This window comes from Rattus norvegicus, chromosome 8 (genome assembly GCF_036323735.1).
Source record: "Rattus norvegicus strain BN/NHsdMcwi chromosome 8, GRCr8, whole genome shotgun sequence".
NCBI classification, from domain to species: domain Eukaryota; kingdom Metazoa; phylum Chordata; class Mammalia; order Rodentia; family Muridae; genus Rattus; species Rattus norvegicus.
Window position 1 is genome coordinate 111,492,293 of NC_086026.1, and position 22,905 is coordinate 111,515,197.

General features: G+C 45.0%; 1 protein-coding gene across 1 annotated transcript in view; it reads right to left on the minus strand.

Moving 5' to 3' along the window:
* Positions 1 to 22,905, minus strand: part of Ephb1 (Eph receptor B1) — a 437,328-nt gene that overhangs the window by 105,861 nt on the left and 308,562 nt on the right. Inside the window, exon 5 of the mRNA NM_001104528.1 lies at positions 19,429 to 19,764. Within this exon, the coding sequence (NP_001097998.1) occupies positions 19,429 to 19,764 (336 nt within the window). The remainder of the gene's footprint in view (positions 1 to 19,428; positions 19,765 to 22,905) is intronic.

Sequence of the window (22,905 nt, forward strand, 5' to 3'; positions counted from 1 at the left end):
GAGCACAACAGAAACACTGGAGGCGTCAGACATTCCATTCCACATTACAGCACAGAGCCATAGTAATAAAACAGCAAGGAATGGGCGCGAAGTAGAGCTGAGACAATGAGATGGAAGAAATAACCAGAAGTAAACCCAAGGCTACAGAATCAGACTTTTCGACAAAGACGGGAAAAGGCACCGTGCTTAACAAATGCTGTTGGGGAAATGGGACAACCATACATAGATGGCTGACATTAGAGCCCAGCCTCTCACTCTGCACAGAAAACACCTCAAAACTATATGAATTTAAGACCTAAAATTTGAACCATCTAGAGGAAAACGTAGCAGAAACCTTTATGATGCAGACATAGGCAGTGCTTCCAGAATAAGGACTTCTATAGCTCAGAAGAGAAAGCAAGAGTTGGCAAGTGGGGCTCATCCAATTGTAAAGCTTCTGTACATCAACGGAAACAACAGCAGAATAAAGAGGCAGCTACAGAATGGTAGAAAATCCTTGTCAGCCATCCACCTGATGGGTGATAACCACTAAAAGGAAAAAACCTCAACAAGTTCAGCACTGAATGAACAAATAATCCAGCCAATAAATGGGCAACTGAACTCAACAAATACTTTTCAAAAGTCAACGCACAGATGACCAATAGATATATGAAAACTGTTTTTGACTTCCTTGGCTATGAGAGAAATGCTAATCAAATGTACATTGAGATTGCAATTCTCACTCTAGTCAGAATGGCTATGGTGGTCTACAAAACCAACAACAATTCAGAAGTATGAAGGGGAGAAGAAGGTTTGCACACTGTTGGTGGGAATGTGCAGATACTTTACAAATTCCCCAAAAATACTACAATAAAACTATATAACCCATATTACCACTCATGAGTATATGAGTCTATACTTAAAGGCATCAAGATAATTCTGTGTCTCTGTCTCTGTCTCTCTCTCTTATTAGCGCATGGTGGAGTACTATTCAGCCACAAAGAAGATCAGAATCATATCATTTGCAGGGAAATAGATTGAAATTGAACTGGTGGTTGTCATGCAAAGAAAACAAGGCTTTTCTGGAGAAAACAAGGGGATGGAGAGGTGGCTCAGCGGTTAAGAGCACTGGTCGCTCTTCCAAAGGTCCTGAGTTCAAGTCCCAGCAACCACATGGTAGCTCACGGCCATCTGTAAAGTGATCCAATACCCTCTTCTGACCTGCAGGTATGCATGCAGATAGAGTGCTCAATACATTAAAAAAAATAATTTTTTTAAAGGCCAGATTTGAAAAGACAATTTCACAAATTTGCTTCACATGTGTGGTACTGGGATCAAGGACAGTTGAGAAAATAGAAGAAAGAACTGTAGAAGAAGAACAGGACCAAGGGGGAAAAGGAAATAGAATTCATGAGGGATAATTGGGGAATAAATGTGATCAAAGTATCTTATATACATGCATAAATATATAACAATAAATGCCATTGGTTTGCATAATTCTCAGAAATAAACTTTGCAAAGATCAACCCTAGTAGCCTGAGGCTAACCCTGGGCCTGATTTCTCTTTACCTCTAATCTTCAGAAAACTTTCATTCAAAACTCCATCAGTCAAACACTGTGGCATGCCTGCTCTGGTCACTGGGGTTGGAGATAAAAGATCACAACCTTGCCATTGAGATTCTTGGAGTTCAGTCCCTACTAAACTCAGACCACAAAGACAATCACAAGGCACGACAGAGAGACCCAGAAACAAGCACCATCCCATAGCATAAATGCCCTTGTTTCTGGAGATGGCATAGGCCACCCCAGCAGCCACCTAGCAGCTCACAGATTCAGAAGGACGGGGATGTGCTGATGATCCCCACCAACATTCCTTAGATTGGTAGTGATGTTCTGAGAGTCGCAAGCTCTTTGGTAAACTGTCTCCCCCACAAGGAACTCCAGATGTGTTATACTTTAATTGTGATGGGCCTTAGCACATAGGAGGAAGCAACAGAGCATTTCTTAGGCCCTTGCATGGAAGGCAGGGGCAGCTGACAGCTTTGCTCTGCATCAGCAGCACTTACAATGATGGACTTGGTCTCCCCATTTCAAGGACAAGCATTACCCTTAAATCTGATCTTTTATGTGCTGTGAAACCATCAGACAAGTGGGAAAGAAAAAGAAGCCTGGGTGTCCATCCAAACTCAGAATGCTAGAAAATCTAAGGCAGATAGGCAGATTAATTCCACCAGGCAACCCCTGTGACCCTTCCACCCCCAAAACATTGATTTCAGCCATCAGTCCTGGCTGGTGTTTTCTATGTAATCCTCACAGGAAGAAATGGTTTTGCTGAATGCTTCAAAGAGTCTGTTTTGCAAGGACGCACAAAGCTTTTAAGTAAATTAAACATTCTGCCGAGAGAAATAATGAAAATGAAGAGTTCACAAGATTATTCAAATTTAGGAAAGAGAGAGAGAGAGAGAGAGAGAGAGAGAGAGAGAGAGAGATTTTTTTAAAGAAGAATTCAGTTTAGGGGTTATTTTGAAAGAAAATACTGAAATGTCAGTAAAGATCTGTGGCCTTAAAAGGAGGTGCTCAGAAAAAATTCTAAACAGGAACAAAACTGCCCCCAAAACACAGATGCTACCCCAACAGGTTCATAAAGAGAGCAAAAAACAAAGGTCCCTCCTGTCCCCAATACAAAATCTAACCATTGTTCAAACAAAGTTAGAGTCAAAAGTATGTGCTAGGGGAGCCTATCATGATTATCAAGCGTACCTTTAAGGAAAAGAACTTAAAAGCAATTTCAAGTAACTCCAGGATGGAGGAAAAAACAAGGTCAGGCCAAGGGAGAGGCATCCTTTATCTCAGTTTGTGCCACAGAAAACTTTTGGGAGACCTTTCTCCCCAGTTGCTTTAGTAGCAGACAAACCCAAGCAAGAATATCGCATGCAAAATAGCAGGTGCACAGAATGTTCTTGTCTGTTCTAACAAGCGGGCTGTGGATACATTGTAGATAAGATGGCCCTAAGACAAGCTGGAAAGGGTGGCAGTCACAATGTAGGACAAATGCCAGCCCAACACTGGTCACTGGTCACAGCCAACAGTACAAGAGATGGGCATCAAACAAGCAATAGCCAGGCTTCTGTTTTAACAAAAGGCTCCAAAGAGGGCAGTAAGGCTTATGACTCCATGGAGGCTGAGATGGTGTCGTGACTCTCCCTCTCAAAAGTCTGTCCTTCCATATGCAGGCCCTGGAGTACACCGGGATGGCTTGTGCCTGGACCTCCTAATTTAGCTACAAATTCGACCACATTCAAGTTTCTTTTCTTACTCATTCTGTTTCCCTTATTCAATAGGGATGTTTTCTCCCCAACAGATAATCATTTCTAATTCCAAAATATAAGAAAAAAATAATATGCTTTTTTCTATGATAATTATTAAGTTTGAAACATTATCCTTGCTTATTAGAAATTATTTCATAATCCCTTAATTGATTTTTGGGTCAAAATAATTCCTTCAAGAGGTTTATCCGTAATCCACTTTGGGATCTTAACAACTGATGCAAGTTTACTATTTCAATATACTTTTCTTTAAAATACATCCAAAATACTTACATGTAGTTTTAAAGAAAATTCACAGCAAACTGCAAATGCACTCTGAATTAAGTTGTTCTGTCTAAGACAATGTTGGAAGAAACTATGAAATTAAGGCATTTGGAATGTTTGGAGGTCATCGAACCTCTTCTAAGGAGAAAGCAGCTTTGCTTGAGTAGCTAGGAGTCTTACCAGGGACGGTCTATTTCCATCTCAGCTCTGATTCTGCAGGTCATTGATGAACTCCCTGTAACTTACTCTGCTGAGGAAGAAGGTCTCAAAGTCTCCTGAAGCGTGCATGATCTCTTCAGTCTGAAGGAGTTCATGTTAGAAAACTCTTAAGGAGAGGATCCTAATCTCACAATAACCCATGGTGGACATACTAGGTATACTAGCTAGTTTTGTGTGTCAACTTGACAGAAGCTGGAGTTATCACAGAGAAAGGAGCCTTAGTTGCAGAAATGCATCCGTGAGACCCAGTTGCAAGGCATTTTCTCAATAAATGATTGATAGGCCCCATTGTGGGTGGTGCCGTCCCTGGGTTGGTAGTCTTGAGTTCTATAAGAGAGCAAGCTGAGCAAGCCAGGGGAAGCAAGCCAGTGAGTAACATCCCTCCATGGCGTCTATATCAGCTCCTACTTCCTGCCCTGTGTGAGTTCCAGTCCTGACTTCCTTTGGTGATGAACAGCAATGTGGAAGTGTAAGCTGAATAAACCCTTTCCTCCCCAACTTGCTTCTTGGTCATGATGTTTGTGCAGGGATAGGAACCCTGACTAAGACAGTAGGGTCATTGTCCTTGGTCCTTACATAGGAGATGGTCCTCACAGTGATCATTTCCCCCTAGACATATTTCTGCCTCAGCATGAACTATGTAAACTCAAGACCTGCTAATCATGTTTAACATAAGCATTCTTGTTGAATGGCTTCCACACGGGTGGTGTTTAGATAATGCTGGCAATGAGCTGTCAGCATCCTTCCTGCTGGCTAGAGCTCATAGCACCAGAAGGTGCTGAAAGGAGAGAAAGGTCACCAATTGTCTTTCTCAGCTGTGGATCCTTTGTGCTATGGTTCTGGACAGACAGGCAAGAAACGTACAGTGCTGTTGTAACAGGGACAAGAATATTTGGAGGCAGAGGGTAGCAAACCACTTTCCAATTGGAATCGAAGGCCATCTACAGGTGCCAACATACGCCTGCTGCCAAAGCCTATGGACAGGGAGGCCACAGGCCCTGTGGAGAATGTTCTGCTAATATTTTGCTAAATTTGTGTGTAGCCAGAACCAACTTCTAAGTATTTATGTTTATACCCATAGACTAACGCGGTTCTCAGCCTGGTCAGGGAAGCTTCTTTTTGGCAGGGTGACAGTTAACTCGGAGACTCACAAGTGGTCAAAATACTAAAATGGTGAATGTTGACTGTTCAGCTCTAAGTGGGACTAGAACAACACCACCCAAGGCCCAGGGCAACTATAAAGGAGGTCAGAAAAAATTTGTAAGAGCTAGAAGGAGGAGACTAATGAAATACTGCCATATTGATGTGGAATGGCCACGTATACAGAATATGCAGAAGGTATAGCTACCTGCAGAAGACCTACACACATTACACACATGGGCGTGCGCGTGCACACACACACACACACACACACACACACACACACCACCACCACCACCACCACCACCACCACCACCACCACCACTACCACACCAGGGTCAGGGAAATAGCTCCATCAATAAAGAGCTTGCCTTATTGCTGGTATAGATTTGCAATCCCAATGCTAGGAAGGCAGACACAGGTGACTTGCTAGACAGCCACTTTGGTTATTTCACAAGTTCCAGGCCAGGGAGAGACTCTGTCTCAAAAAAATCAGAGTGGAAAAATCCTGAGGAAGACAGCTAAAGTCATCTTCTGACCTCCACATGCTGCTGTACATCACACATGTACACACACGCATGCATACACACACACACACACACACACACACACACACACACACAGAATCATGATTCTGTGGGCATTCATATGCCACTTTCCGTGTGGCTGTGGCATGTGCTTGCATTTCTCTTGAGGGTAAACCTAGGGTTGAATTGCTGGAGGATACAGAAATACCAGCCTCCTGTCCTCTGTCTAGAAAAACATCTACCAGCCCAAGGAGGAGAATATTTGGGAGGCGAAGGGACTCCCAGCCCAACAGTCCTCGGACTCGTAGCTTGCCTTCTATACCATAAACCACAGCTATGAAGATGGGGGGAATGAGGAATAAGAAGCAGCCGGGGGTGGGGCAGCCCAGTGCAGCTGGAATTAGCAGGAGTGAAGGAGGGCTATACACAGGGCCCTGTGAGGCTAAGGAGAGACAAGCTCCTAGTCTAACTTGGCCTTCTGCTTACGATGCAATCTTGAATTACCCTGAGGCCTTAGCAACTCTGAAGCTTATATTTCTCAGCCGTACCAACCGGAATGTTAATCCTCACATTATGAATTTCCCAAATGTTCTGAGGCTGTGCCATGTGTGGTCTACCACTCCTGTCAGGCTGGGCATTTGGCATCCACCTACAACTCTCCTCCTGGGACAACTGCTGCTCACACATCCAAATCAATCCCTGGGCATAGCTCCCTGAGATAAATGGGAGTCACGAAATCCGATGGTGGCCTTGGCATTTATTTCATGAATACCTTTGAGACAATAAATAAACATGTCACCCGTGTCAGGCTGGAGGTGCTAGGCAAGGAGAGACTTGGAGCCAGGGAAGGAAAAAAAAAATACTGAGTCTTTCGGAGCTGGAAGAGACGCATTCAGGAAGAGGAATGATTTCCCTGTGAAACCTGGAGTCAGCCTGTCCTCCTCACCCCCAGGAAGTAATTTAGGAAGAGAGACTGCCTGGCTCCCAAGAATAAGACAACCTGTAACTCTGGGAAGAGAGCCACACCCAATTCATCCAGCGACAAGACCCAAGTGTCCCCAAGGCTCTACCATGGCCTTTCCACAGACCTTGCTACTCTCCTTATGCCTTACCATACTGTCCCAGCATTCATATCTACCTCTGAACCTTTTTACTTCAAGCTGCACTATAGCAAGACGAGCCTTCCTGAAGCTTGATTTTATCTATTACCCCCCAAACCTTCAGTACCTCCCCATTGGAAAAAGTCCTAACTCCCTATCATTCACAGTTGTGGTAGGCACTGATCACTGCAGGCTCAGAAAGCTGCTTCTCATATCTAATGTGACCTGTCTTCATTATACTAATTGTCTTTAAAGGCACTGCCCTGTGTAGCTTCACCCATTTCAAAGCCCTCTCTGTTCATTAAGTCATTGGGAATGAGCTAGGCCTGAGTATAAGCTCACCATTACTTAACTTCCCTGTCCTCCATCACTGAAGTAAGGTCTTTGGGGCAGGACATGTGGTTTTAGCCACTTTACACTTAACCAGTATCATTAGCCATATTTTAGACACCCAACAAACCTTGCTCTTATTGTAATGGTTACGGATTTTCTCCAAAGTCCTAAGAGGAAAAGGGTGTGTGTGTGTGTGTGTGTGTGTGTGTGTGTGTGTGTGTGTGTACAATGGCTTAGTTCTACAGAACATAAGTATTAGCATTTAGAAGAAGGTAGATGAGGGGAATCAGAGCTGTGAACCCTGGGAAGGGGGACATAGAACAGCTATAAATATGGGGTTCCAAGAAAGTAGGGACAGGACTTCTGCATTGCATAGATGAAGAAACTCAAGGGGCTGAGTCAGTCCTCATCTCAGTCCTCATCTAAGCTGCTGGAAACCACTGAGAGACTCTTGGGTTTAGGTATGTGAGTTCCTAGAAAGATACGAATGACTGAGTGAGGAGAGGCCCATTGGGAGGGGCTGGCTGCCTTTTCCCTGTGTTTTCCCTCCTGTGAAAAACACATCCACAGGAGGGAAAAAAAACCCAAACCATATTGAAACGTCAGCTAAGGATCCAGACCCCTTGGTACTAACAACAAAGAATGGTTTGCACCCTGATGGCTTGTGTTTCCGGTGACATTTCCATTCTAGGAAGGAACTCAGCTCAGAAGACCCTGTCTAGAGAGCAGGCTCTCCCTCCGTTGATAAAAACTCATCCCACTGCACAAATATGCTTGAATTTTACATTAGGAAGCCTGACTCATTAAATACTTTTGGTGCAGTAACACTTCTGGTCAAAGTAGATTAAACAAATAAGCAATTAGTTTGGAGCCTGGGTATGCATACAAAAGCAGAATTAATTATTTCTCTCATTGTTTTCTCCTATTGTGAACATTGGCTTCCTGTTTTATTCTGGGAATTAACCCTGACACTTCTTTTGAATTCCCTCTCTAACCTGGAATTACCTTGTGTCAGAAGATGGCCAGGGTGTGCAGCCTTCTTTCCTTGTTGTGGGATATTGGCTGAGTCAGTGGGTAGGCAGGACTCCATGAGGAAAAGTAAGAGCTTCAAAGTTTAAAGAGCTGAGTGAACTTCATACCCACACACAGAGTGAGAGGCTCCTCCTTCCATTACAGGTTTGGTCCTAAGCCAAAATTGTGTGTGTGTGTGTGTGTGTGTGTGTGTGTGTGTGTGTGTGTGTGTACTCACAAGTGCATCTGGGACCTGTGGTTGGAGTCTTTGAAAAAGAAGGGTTAAATGCAGGTACCTCATTTCTTTTTCTCTGTCTCATGCATATGACAGATATTTTCACTGAAACTATCCACCTAACTCTCTGAGTTCTCAGACTGTGGTCCCAGATCAGCATCACCTGGGATCTGGTAATAACTGCAGACATTTGATTCCCACCCTGGCTGAGGCAGGACCTAGTAATCTGGGCTTAAGGACCCTTCCAGACCTTCACACGAATCTGATGCGTGCTCAGGTTTGGAAACTGCTTATCTACAAATCTGGAAATCAGAAATGTTAAGCTCTAGGAGGACATCCAGGTCATTCAATTTTCTGTCAACTCTTAGAATTTACAGATTAGCTGGCTGAAGGCAGGAGAGAGACAGCGACTTCCTTAAGTCCCCAGCAAGTTAATGCAAAGCCAGAAATAGCCCGGCCTCCTTTTCAGGAGATGCTAGCTGGCCCTCTCTCCTGTCCCCACACTTAGGAACTCAGCAGTTCCACTATCCCTAGAGGACACCTTGCCCTGGGGTAGGAGGCAGCTAGGTTCATATTACCCACTGTCTCCAGGAACCCGTATGTTCTCAGAGAGAGCTGGGCTCCCTGCAACCCCTTCTATCCTGGTATGGAGAACATCACTTCTGAAAGCAGGGATCAATAGCCCAGCCATTCAATCTGCTCCTGGTGCCCCCAGATTAGCATTTCTCCACATCTCTTTCTCTCTACCAAGGGAGCCAGCAGGTACCTCAGAAAATGAGAATTTTCTGTAGAAATGACAGCAAGCCTGAGCTGTGTGACCCTCGCGGTGTGGGAGGCCGTGGAGTTGCGTGTGTCAGGGTCGGGGTGGGGACTTGCTTGTGCTCATCAGGCATCAGGATCACTGCCAAAGCACATGGGGATAATCAGGACCTAAGGTCAGCTGACATGCTCTGTTCAGCTGACTCCTGGGAACCCGCCTGCCTTTTCTGGTATAGGATGGGTGCTGGCACCTTTGATCTATTATCTGATCCCAGAAAGTTTCACCAGGAAGTCCACCACCCACCCGGTGGGCTTTGCTGGCCCTGAAGGCAGCAAAGGATTCATTATAATGGGTTGTACGTCCTGGTTACTCTCTAGCTCTCACCCAGACACACTCAGCAGAGCCCCACACAGTGGCTGGGCCCCTCTGCCACCAACACTGCCTTTCCTCATCAGAGCGGCTCACTGCAGCTGGCTGCCCTCCTGCAGCACACACCGTCAGCCCCTCCTTGTGTTCCACATCCCCATGAAGTCACAGTCTCTTTTCCCTCAATCCCAGCTTTACCATCCCACCAAGGATCACATTCCCACTGGACCCTCCAAAGGGGCTGCTCAGAAATCAGGAAGGTCTCCAGCCCCCATTACCTCCTCCTATACCCATGTTAAGGCAAAGTTCTCTAAGGCACCTCTCCCCTGCAGCTCTCTCAGTCTTAGTACTTGGTGATTTTACCCCTTAGGGGCAGGACATGGGCTGCGTCCTTCCTGCATCTCTTTTATACTTCTCAGCATCCCCTGCATCCTCTGCAGAAGCACCACATGTCTGGACCACCACTGTCCAGGTCTTGAGATAATCATGCACTCTATCCCTCCCCTCCATCATGTCCCCATCCACAGCCGTTTCTGTCTTCCACTCCACCTTATTCAACAATCATCCTAATGCCCTCTTGAGTAACTGGGTCTTCATTTCCTCATCTCCACACCTCTCCCACGCCTGCTCAGTCCACAGTCTGCACTCGGACTTCATTCCACCGGAAGTTATTCCATTTTCAAAATTATATACTAAGTATCGGACTTCCTCAGCACCACCTCTGATGATTCATTGTAACTCTTCCTGGCTTCATCTGCCCTGTCGGTCCCGTCCCGTTTCCACCCACAAACTCGGTCCCCTTCTGATTCGTATAGCTTATTATTCTGTTTGGCTTCTGTCTTTCTAGTAATGAGATTTGAGGTACTCATGCCCTCTTTCTCTTTTCAGACCAGGCAACTGTCAACGCTCAACCTGACATAGATACATAGACTCTCCTCATAGGGTCTGATATCCAGGAAGTGTGCTGCCGGGAAGGCCATTCAAAAGGGCAAGGCGGGCAGGGGTAGGTAGCGGAGCATCTTTGTAAATATGTGATTATCGACTTCAAATGAATTCTCACCACGTTCTAGAAACCCAGCGTTTTCGGGTTGTTTCATCCCCCCATTCTCTGTAATTGTTCATCAGATTGTTCTACTCCCTCAACTCTTCAACCTCAATGCTATCCCCTGCGCTCTTGGCAGCCAAACTTATTTCCCACTTGAGAGAGAAAACGGAAGCCTGGCTATCCAACTGCATAAACAACACTTTGAACAGGTGCTCAAATCCTCTACGATTTGCTACGTGTAGGACTGAACCTATCTTCTCTAGACGCTGTCCCCAAAGGCTTCTGGAAACCCCTGGGATATCTTCTAGGTAGTTTCCAGTCACTGTCTCATTCTCCAGCTTTCCTTTCTTTGTTCTCAGTGTCAGCTGTCTGCGAGACCCCTCATGGAAAGCTGCTCATTAAGTCAGATTATATTCTCCACCCAAGGACCCGCAGCCCTGTGAACACACCATTTGAGGGGCTTCTGCAGGCAGTGCTGAGCTCAGTGTAATCCCTGAGAGCTCCGATCTCCCCATTACCGGTGGCACTTCATTACAAAGCCTCGAGCCTACCACAGACCTCACAGCATTCCTCACACACAGACACTTACTTCCCTTGCTTTAGTCTCAGCACTTGTTCCCACCTACCAGATGAGGGAACAGACACCAAGAGAACTTTGCTGTCCCCCTGTCTCCGCCCCGCTCTGTGCATGACTGCTTCCTTACAAGCACCCCTCCCTGTACACTTCCTGTAAAGAACAGTGCCACTGGCTTATGAGGCAGTGTCTGTGGATATGATCGAAGGCCACCTAGGAGACTGAAGCTGAAGACACTGTGCTGAGGTATGGGAGTTGCCTGTGGGGATGAGACATGGTCCCTTTCCTATAGGACCCACCAGGAGAATATTAACATAGTGTGTGTGTGTGTGTGTGTGTGTGTGTGTGTGTGTGTGTGTGCACATGCACGGGCTGAACCACACACACACACACACACACACACACACACACACACACACACATCTTTTATTACTCATCCAAGGACTCACTATGCTATCCATGTGGCTAGCAATATTTAAGGAAGGACAAAGTCACACTAGGATTTTTCTATGGGGCAGATACATTACAGGGAGTATGACTGGAACCCTTGCTCTGTCCTTATGTCCTAGAAGAAAAGAAAAAAAGAAGAAAAAGGGAGAGAAGGAAATGCATGCTTAAAAATCTTAGAATTCAGTGCTATAGCTACCATCCTCCAGTTAAGCAGACACTGATCTCATAGCCTGGGGGGGCTGCTGACAGATCCCCAATTTCCCTACCAAACATTTGTGGTCCAGCTTTTGCCTTTATTTACCCAGAACACTTGCTGTGCCTTTTCCCCTGTCTTTCACATCCGCTCTGAGAAGATGTTAATTTTCTGAAATTAAACACTTAGCTTGATTACTGTTTTGTTAATTGCTGTATTCAAAAGCCCCTCGTGCTCCTGCCTGTTCAACATGGATGGTGCTGTGAAAATGACAGGCAGGGGGCGGGGGATGCAGGTGGACAGACAGCAGCCCTGGAATGCTAGCCCAGCTAGCTACCAATGTACCTGCCAGTGGGTCCCTGCCAATGGGAGCAGGGTGAGCAGGCCAGGTCACTGTAAAGTGGCTCCCACGGGGTCAGTCTGGGGGAGTGCTACAGTACATAAGAAGTCCCACACCTCATCAGAACTTGGAGGACTTATGGGCTTAATTCTAATCTAGCCCAGAATGAAATACCTTAGAAAGAAACCCCTGAAAGAGCTGAAGCTAAGGCATTGGGTGATACCAGAGAGTGATGTCAGAGGACTAAAATGTTCGTTGTTGTCTATTAACATTTCTGGAATGCTTTCCATGTTTTAAGCATCTAGCTAGACAAGGGTTCAGGAGTCAATATGATAGATGGGGGAGGGTGTGCTCTTCCGGAAAGTTAACTCATGGAGGGGCCTCCCACTGGAATGGTGTGGTGTTTTGGATGAGAATGCTCCAACCCCCCACCCCCGGAGGTGCATCTATTTGAACTCTTGGTCACTGGTTGGTGAAAATGTTGAGAAGGATTAGGGGGCATAGCCTCGTTGGAGGAGGTGAGGTCACTGGAGGACGGGCTTGGAGGTTTTAACAGTCCATCACATCCCCAATTAGTTCTGCCTCATACTTGTAGATCAGGATATTATCTCTCAGCCACTACTCCAGTGCCATTCCTGCCTGCTGCCATGTTCCCCGCCATGATGGTCATGAGCTCCAACCTTCTGGGATTCTAAGACCTCAATAAACTCTTCTGTAAGTTGCCTCAGTCATGGTATCTCTTCAAGCAATTGAAAAATTAGGCAGAAGTTAGGTGGACATGTACAAGGACCCCTCTCCAGGATTCTACCCTCCTTTGCCAAGATCCCAGTGCCAATAGTAGCTGTTTTATTAACCATCCTGTATTTCTTCTGTGGCTGAGGATTGTAACAAGCTCATGTGGACTTTGTACTACTACGCTGTCAACAGCACTGCTGTCCCCACCCAAGCTGTGTATTCATAGCACTTGACTCAAAATGGAGAAAGATGAACAAACAAGTCCCCAGGGTCCCCATGACACTCCAGTCATTGAGCAGTGATCCATGGTAGAACCATTCTCAGCTGTCAGCATCACTGGCTACAACACAGTGCCGGAAATGAAGATTTCTGACACCCAGTCTTTGTGGGGCCTACCTAGCATGGAGATCAGACTACTCCAGTAAGCGAACAGTAAAATATCCCATTCAGCATGGTCACCGAAGAGCTACTGTAACCAGAAACTGAAGTGTTCTCTGGAATTTGCATGTTTTTACCTCCTAAGTCTCAAGCACAGAGCAAGAACTCAGTTCAGGGACCAAGAGCCCAGTTGAAGGACTCAAACCCTCAAGCTATGGCAGAATCACCAATCTACTTGTGGCTGTCCTGGGCCTCTCAGACTGTGATGTGGACTCCTTCAAGCTCCATGAAGACATGTATCTTTGCCTGTTTACTTTCTTGCTATGATCCTCGTGGGTGGGCAATGTATGATTGACAGAGGGTATCAGTGTATTTGCTGAGAAACTGAATAATGGGGAATGGGTAAGACTTGGGTGAGCATTGAGCCAACACCAGGTAACTGTCACAAAGACTGTGCTAAGTGATTGTATTTCCAAAGGTCACATACACGTTCAAATAGACCAACCAGCCCCCTTGTACAGCATGCTGAATCTCCTGTCCTTCTGTCCATCTCTCACAGCAATACCCTAAGCATCAATTCTCTAAATCCTTTTAGGTGCCACAGTAGAGGAAGATACCTGGTCGTTTGGATGATCTGGACTTCCAGGACACACATCCAGTTTCTCCCCCTCCCCCACTCCAGCTTAACACATCTATGAATTGCTATCTGTGGGGACTAAAGCTCTCTAGTGCGTATTTGCCAAAGCTCACGGTGCCTGGTACTCTGTGGCTGTTTTCCAAGGAAGCTGGTAGTAGGTGAGACTACCCCAAAGCTGCAGAGGGTGGACACCCACAACCTGGGTCAACGGCACTGCTGCCTGCTGACCTCAGCCCCCTCCCCCAAGAATAATGCCAGTGTCTGCAAATGGCCTTTCTGAGGTCACCATCTTTCTCAGGCCACCTGCAAGTTTTTACTCAACGGCAGGGCTTACGAAACAATCTGAACCTTCCTGGAGTCAGCAACACAAAAAACCTGCAATAAAATGAACTACGAAATTGAATTAAGAACAGTGAAAATTTCATTTCGGTTAAGTTAAAAAAAAAAACTTTTCCTTTATTTACTTCTTTCCAGGTTTTCTTTAAAGTCATTCCAGTGTTTTTAAAGCCCTGACTCAATCTTTTCTCTACTCTAGAGCAATTCTCATCCGCTCTTTTCCAATGAGGCCAGCCTTTAAAAATGAACCGGTTCCAGCATATGGGATCTTAGCACTCTACATTTTCACAGGCAGCGTGTAATATTGTTTTAATATTTAATTTTGAGATTTACATAATATCTTTCCTCCAAAGAGCTCGATATATTGCAATATCATAAATTCCTTTTCATATTCAAAGATTATTCTTTATGCATGCAAATACTATATTTAACCAAGGAATAATGCAAATTGGGTGATGGATTCAGAGGCATTGATGTTCTAGGTAATTCTTTTGTAGGAAAAGTGGTGCTTCTGAGTGATTTTAATTGCCCAAGAACTTCAAAAATTCCTTGAAAATGGACAGACTGTAGGGGCTTATGGCCATTACCAGAAACAGCAGTTATTTCACCCAGCTCTAAATAATAGATGGTGTCTGTGTTGTGGACGGGGCGGATGGAATTTCACATACAGGGTCTCGGCAGACCATACATGAATTGTATGCAACAGACATGTCACCTACAAGCCCAGCTGATAGAATCATCTGAGTAAGGGAGGCAGTGTCTCTTCTCCATATGCACGTTTTAAAAAACAAGGTGGAGGGTGCCTCTGAGAGGCCGGTCCGTCCTGAGCTGGGTACTGGACACTGATGAGCACCCCCGCCATCCCATTATCAGTTTACTGATGTAGACTTGGTCCCTTCCTTTCTGATGCTTATCTCAATCAAGGCACCATGGACAAAAGGATACAGGTAGCATCAATCCCAAACAAAGAAACTCAGAAGCCTCAGAAAGCAGCAGTTTGATCAGGATATATTCCTAGAAATGATGCTAATCTCCTAGCCCACAGAGGGACTTAGAGTGGGTTTCTGTCTTCTGTCTCATTTGTTTGTCACTACAGCACTAGGAAGCAGGTTATCCTGGTTCTCATTTCACAGGTGAGAACTGAGGGGTGTTGACAGTTAAATGAATTTGCATGAATCATGTGAGGAGCACAGAGGGAATCCAATCCGGGACACACCCCCTCCCAACCATGAACCCAGAAGGTGAGGAAGATGCTTGCCCCAAGTGAAATGGGACTCAACAACATAGCTCATGTTAAGGCTTGGGTAAATCAGATTTGCCTTCAGAATGAGAGGATTCTAGCCATAGCCAACAGGACCAAATCCAGAATTGGATTTGCTTTCTAATCAGTTGTAAACATTTTAGATCCATATTTTGGGCTCAGACAGGGACAGAAAAGTCAGCACTTGCTGGACAGGGTGCTGGCTTTATCATCTGTGTCCTGTAGTTCCCTGAAGTCTCCACCAGTCCCTACTGCCCTTCACCTACCCCAACTGGTTTCTCACCTCTATTCTCTGACCTTCAGGCTTTAGAGTTTGTTTCCTCAAGCTTGGACAATCTCAAATCAGGCCTTGGTGAGAGTCATCTCCCCACTTCCAAGATCTCTGAGACTTCTTTCCCTGATTCTGATGCTCTGAGTCTAGCCAATAGGAGGAGACTTGGAGTTTAGGATTCACTTAATTCTCAATGGCAGACAGATGATCCAGCCATAAGAATAATCTGAGGCCAGGGGCCAGAAAGTGACTGTGGGGGCTTGTGGTGATAACAGCCTCACTGCAGATTGTTTGGCCATGAGAACAGAGAGAGTTTTGCCTGCCCCAGTCTGCTTTACAGTCACTGCAGCTATATTCAGTGAGAGGGGTACATCCCTCCAGACCTCACGTAAATCTGAGCTTGCATAATTCATGACCAACCCTGACCAAAGATGATGGACATTTTTTGACAGCTAAAGTGGCTCAGTCACATGGCAATAGCTTAGAGAGAGTTTATAGGTTATGTGTCCCACCATAATGTGATTTTTGATAGGTTTGAGGATAAAATGGTCACAAACCTGAGTTTGAAATTCATGAACATTATTTTCTGGTGGATAGATGTTGAGAAAATTCAAACACACTCCAAACCCGGTTTCTTCCTCTGAGTCACACCTCTGCAAAGAGCTTGCTAAGGGTGGACCACAAAGGGGCTCACAGGTAGCAGAACATGTTTGCCTCTGACTGCATCCTGGGTGACAGTCATCTCATGATCTTAGTCAAGGGAAACAAGGGCCTGGAATGTCATGACTAGGGTTTAATGGAAGACAAAGACTCTGAATTGTGGTTGGTCCCATGTCTACGTGAAGAAATATAGGTCCCATGCTCAACGGTACATAGGATGACTGCATAATTTCATCCCTTGGAAACCACAAAAGTCTACTGTTATGAAATGGGAAGACCAGAGGAACCTTTTAGGATAAGATGTAGGAAAGTTGAAACCAAGAGGTAAGATCTTGGTACGTCTCTATGTGCCTTATTCTATCTTTAATTTTCCAAATCCCAAAAATGCTCTACTTCCTTATCTGAAAGACGGATCATTATTGGGTAATTATGAGGATTAAATGGGGCTATACATTCCTCAATTCTTTGTGAATGTGAAAAAATACACACATGGGGTGTCCATGGTAACCTTTACTTTGTTTCTCCATGAGAACTCAGCCAATAGTAGACAAAGAGTCAACAGTTCAAGTAATTGCTGATTCAGGTAATACTTATAGATTAACTTAGTGATTGATTTCAGGACTTCTCTTGGTCAGAGTTTTGGCCTGTCATCTGCTTAGGACAGGGGTGGCCACAGACACATGAATGACACTGTGAAGTCAGGGGAGGAAGGCTAACACTGGATGAGCTCAATGATGCCCTGAGAAATGTAGACATGCCATGACTTTTGGTTACACACTGGTCTACACACTTCATTCCTGACATTGACTTTTCAGAATGCCTACTGTTTAGTTTCCTAACTATGCTAAAATACATAGCTTTTGTTCGAATTTCTAAATTGTTTTTACAGAGGCATGGGCTCAAGTGTTTTGTGTGTTTGTTTGTTTTTTGTCATTCCCATATTAAAAAATAACAAAACAAAACAAAAAGCAATGTTGTTGGCTGACGATGATGTGTACTCGTGTATGTAATCACTAACTTAGTGATATAGACACTGTTATTCAATGTTCCACAGACCACAGATTAGGTACCACTAGCCAACTTGATATTTATTTTATAAGAAAGACTACCAAGAAGCTATTGTATTGCTCTCCGGCTGATGATAAACGTGATATCAAAGCTTCCGAATTATCAAAGAATTATACATTGGAAGGTTATCATGGAGTATAAAACAGGGGAAGGGTAGGGATAAAGGATCTGTTAGAGAACAAAGGGCGTGAGAAATGTGTTTGCACAGGTGCAAACGAGTGGGGGTAAAAATAAATATTTTGAATGTTGGGAATACAGTGCCGCTTTGAGGGAGCCCTGGTCCCTCTGCTCACTGAAGCCCTGGAAGGTGCAGATGGCAAGACAAGCAGATGGGCAGGTTCGGGAATAGCAGAGTAAGGGAAGGGAGGGGAAGAAATGAAAGCAAACTGATATAAGTGGCAGGTTTATTCGCACACGCTTAGAGAGGGAGGAAAGACAGCCAAGCCCAGAGTAACATGACAGCCTGGCAGAATTGTTATTCCCAGAAGCTGGGACACTAAAATATTTCAGCCAGTTTTCTGCCTTAACTCTCCAAGGGAAACACTTGCTAACAAAGACTGCCCGTGTTACATGCTCAACAGAATGCAAAAATTGCCATTCCATTTTCTTTGGGTTAGACAGACGCTTCACAACCTTTATCTCCATGGCACCAGGCTGTGGTCACCAGCTGGAGGCTTCTACACTTCCACTCTTATTTTCTCACTATACAAGGATGCATGTAAACACGTGACCAGGCACATACATACAAACACACCACATGAACACACACAGACGTGTGCACACGCGCGCGCACACACACACACACACACACACACACACACACACACACAGTGACAGCACAGCCATCTGGACAGACACACTTTCCCATAACACTTTTTTTTTCCTTCTCAGTTCTGACAGCTTTAACCCAAGAATCATCTGCCATCAAAAATGCCTGATATTAAAAGAGGCGGAACAAGTCTAAGGATGGAATGTTTAGAGTAGGAAAGAATAGAGTAAGAAAAAGGTCGAGAGGGGGAAACAGAACAGGAAAGCAAGCAAAGGAAGATACTCAGTTTCTGCTACTCTGTTAACGAGTCATCCTAATAGGATATTTTATTAAAAGACCTATAATTACAAATAAGATCGCAGTCCACTCTGGTGACTCTCATCACCTGTGGAAGTGGCATTTCCTCCCTCTGAGTCTTTCCCACTCACACAGAAGAAAAGTGTATCTTTCTCTTTAATTACTTATTATTTACTGCCAGTGTACAGCACACTATGCTTAGAGCTCAGCACCTTGCAATTCTGTGCTTTAGGTCTGTGCCTTGTAGATGCTTCCATTAATGAGTTTCATGGGAGGAACAATTGTAGCCAAGTATCACTGTATATCTCGTAGCATCCAATCCACAGCCTGGTATAGAGTGGCTACTAAATAACTGTCTCTTAATAATGAATGAGTAAATAAATGAGTTCGTGCGTGAATGGACTGGTTAAACGGATATAAAAGAAAATGGATTGCTCGGAGAGGTATAAAAGGCAGTAATGGGGAGAGCTGGGAAGTGTGAGAAATGAACACAGAGACAGAAAGGTGTGTTCTGATCTATGCACACAGCAGAGATACTCAGGGTCCTAGGTGTCTTCCATTATTGTCTGTCCTAGGACTCTGTGGCACTGCACCATGCATCTGGGAAGGCTAAAATCTTGAGAAACAGAGCTTAATTGAAAATGAAATTTGTTTCATTGGGTTTTCTATGAAATCACCATTGGTATTCTTGTTCTCAAAGATTTGTAACACTTCCACCGCTCATCCCTCTCTCTACCCACCCCCCCATCTTTTTATCTGTTCATGCATTTAACTCACCCATCCATTCATTCTCTTTCCACCCATGTATCTACACACCTATCTATCTAATCAGCATCCCGTGGTCCATTTCTCGAGGCGCACTTATGGAAGCCTGTCTGGATGCAGAGTACCAGTTCCTGCTCCAGCTTAGATACACATATTGCTTTGATGCTGGACATAAGAACTCCCCTAGTTTCCAGCTCGCTTACAAAATTGAAAGATGACATAAGTTTCCTCAGCAGCCATAACCATCCATCATCTGACACCTTTACTCCTATAAGAAGGCCTAAAGGCAGGTCCGCAGGATGGGTGTGGCTTTGGCTATGACCTTACATAGAGATGGATGAAAAGCCAGCCACAGATACAGACAGACACATAAAAACCTCCAGACTCACCAGCTTGGTTTGTGGTGATGTTGACAGAGACATGCTGTGGGGGGAAGGGACTCTTGCTAGAGACTCCATTGATGGCCTGGATATCAAAAGTGTATGGGGTGTGGGCCCATAGGCTACTGATAGAGACACGACACTCAGTCAAGCCCAGCTGTCTGGGTACAAACTCCACATTGTCATCGCAGCGGGAGCAACTCCGGCGGTCTGCTCTGCACTTCTTGCAGATGATGTTGTAGGTCACATCATCTCGCCCACCGGTCTCTCTTGGAGGGTGCCACTCTAGAATGATAGATGTCTCATTCACAATGGAGATGACATTTCGAGGGCCTGATGGGACACCTGCAGAGAGACAAAAATACAGTCCAGTGAGTCTGAGAGAGCTTCTTGATCAGCAACTTTCTAGGCTACCTTCTCAACCTACTACCTTCTCAACCTAGGTGCCTACTCAACCTCAACACACATACTCTGTTCCTCAAGCATAATGTCCCATGTTCAAATTCATCATGGAGGTAATACAAGGTAGAACAAGATAGCAACCTGTACCCAACTCCCCTTCCCTTTATTCCTACTCAGACTTGCTTTGTTTGGATTGGGCATGCCAAAGGAGGGAAATATTTAGACATGTGAGTTCAGGTACTCTTGCTCTTAGGACCAAGCCCCGGCTTCCATGAACATTTATGGTTAATGTGTATATCTAAGATAGCTACTGAATTTCTTACCTTTTCTTCTTTGGGATAGAGTTTAATGATAAAGGATTAAATTCCTCAAATTAATTTCCCCAAATTCCAAATTCCCAAATCATGGAATCCTATACAAAATTCCATACATCTTAGTACTCATATGTATGTGGTTCGGGACAGTTTCTCTATATGACAGACTGCCAGGGCAGCTACAGAGATGAGTAGTCACACTGCACCAAATTGGTCACCGTGGACAAGAGGGATCCCTGGGTAGGAGAGGTTCATAGAGCCGCCATCTTTGACCCAATGACCGAAGAAAGCATAAGGTGTGTTTTGGAGCAGTTAGCTAGCTGCTTTACACATGCTACTTTATTACCTGCCTCTCTCTCCAAGGAACCTACCAGGATGATGCAATCATCATCTCAAATGCTGAGGGAAACTAACGCTGACAGAGAAGTTAGCCATTGGCTATGTGGTCTACAGGAACCGAAGTCAGAGTGGAGGCCCAGACCTGCCTATTTCCAAAGATCATGTTACTAAGCAGAGCCATGCTCTTAGCACCAGATTCCCCCAAACCAAGCAGCCTCAGTGGGCTGACCATGGCTATTCATGATTCAAAACACGGAAATGCCTTGCTATATAACTCTGAAAAACCTGTGCCTTGTGAGAAAGCAAAATGTTGCTGAATTAATGGTCAAAGTGCCAGCATTTTTGGATTATTTTACAGAACCTCCTTCTCACCAACAGGATTGATCATAGCCTCAAGTTCCCAAGCCTGAGCTTTGCACATTCTCAATGTCTAACGGATGGAAATGAATACTGCCCGGAAGCCCCCCTTCTGAAGAGCAGGTCGGCTGCAGCAGCCGCACCTAACAGTAATGCATTCTGAATCCACACGCGTGACCATCACCAGCTGAACGAAGACATGTGTAGAGTGGCTCATGCTAGAGACAGGAATCAATTGCCAACACACAAAATGAGGGAATAACAACAAGGTCGGAGAGCACTAGGGAAGGATTCTGTGTTGAATCAGTCAACAGCAAGCAGCTAGAGCAGAAAGCAAATATTAAACCAGATTCTATTAAAACATGAAAGAAAATCAGTACTGTACTATATAAAGCCCATTAGGCCTGAGCTAAAGCATGGAGTTCATGCACATTTGTGACAGGGTGGAATTCATGAAACCTTTTTACTGAAGCCTTGCAAATGGTGTTCAAGAATTCTCCACCCATCTCTCCAGGGATATACATCCATTCTCTATGAGCCAGCCCACAGCTAGAACAGGTAGATCAGCCGGTCCTCTCTCAGATGTGCTCTTACTGAGCCAGTGCAGCCTTGCTGCAGTATACGATCTGTTAAAGCCCATTCTGTTCCATGCACGCCTTGAACATCTTTGTTTGCTTCAGGCCAGGGAGACTCAGCCCACAAGCTCCCATCGATCAATGCCACTATTGCTTGCCCCACTTTTAGAGCAAGCAGACTTGCCTCAGCCACAACAAGCCACTCTCTCACTCTTGATAAATACAACCTGTGAATGGGTGCTCTGTGCTAAGGGTAGAGTAAATCTTTTAAAAAGATGATATGCTGGAGCATCCCAGGGGCGTTCTAAGGCTATCTTCCAGAAAGCAGCCTCAGGTAAAAAGGCCAAGGCTTGATCAAGAGAGCAACTAGCCTTCACACTTTTTAGAATCACTCTCATCTAGAGATAGTGCTTCTGTTTGAACTTTAGCTTCATCCTGTCTTCTAACTCTACCTTCTGGATGTCTTCATTATTTGCAAGCCAAACCCTATACCCTGTTATCACTCCATATTGCTCTAGCCAAGCTTTCCCAAAGTGCACCTCTTTTTCTGAACTCAGTCACCTGCTCTCCCGCTACTTCTCTATCCCTCCTATGACTGAGCTCCCTTTGTCCTTTGCTTAACAAATTCTGGGACTACAACTCAGCCCTAGTGTTCCCTGACATGCTGATTAGTCACCAGCCAAGCCCTAGGAATCACATCTTTGGAGTTCTCCCTTATTGGAGTCAGTCAAGGAGGGCCACTTCCTTATTTCTATTCTCTGTCTCCCCATAGCTTCAGAATGGCTCCAGGCCTTATCACTTTACCTGGCTCACTGCAAGGGCTTCTCAATTCTCAAACATTTCTTCTGCACCTCTCTTATCTACTTCTACCAGAGTGTAAAGTCTAAAATGCGCACCGGGTCATAGTGTTCCTCGCTCAAAGCACACTGCCTTCTAGTTGCCCAAAATGGTCACTCTGCTTTCCATGTCACATAAGCCTATTCCTGGAGGCCGCCTTCTGAGTATCCCTTCTCCTCAGACAAATTTACCCTCACCTCTCACAAGAGCCTTTTGGAATGTTACTACAATTTCCTGTAATTCTTTGCCCTCCTGAGACGGTATGTGGTATCCTTTGTTCTGGGAGTTCTCTCCCCTCCTATCTACTCCAGCTCATCTGTAGGGCCCCAGAGTCTTTTCCTTAAACCTTCGCAATGTCTGTCCATCATGCAGTCCCTACCTGGTCTCTCATGGATTCTTTTAAAGCACCTAACCCAGACTGTACCATGGCACAATGACAGTTGCTCTGCACCATCCTCACCATACTGCAGCCTCCTGATGAGAAGGTTCCTGGCTTGTCTGGAATAGCCAAGACCACATAGCAATTTATCTAGCTTTCCCAAGTATCCAGTAGCCATGCACGCTCTTCTCATCTGGTTTGCCTTTCTGTTTTCTATGTGACTGACTGAAGGTCTCACCTGTCCAGTTTCCTTCTAGTGCACTGGTTCTCAGGAGCTGCATAT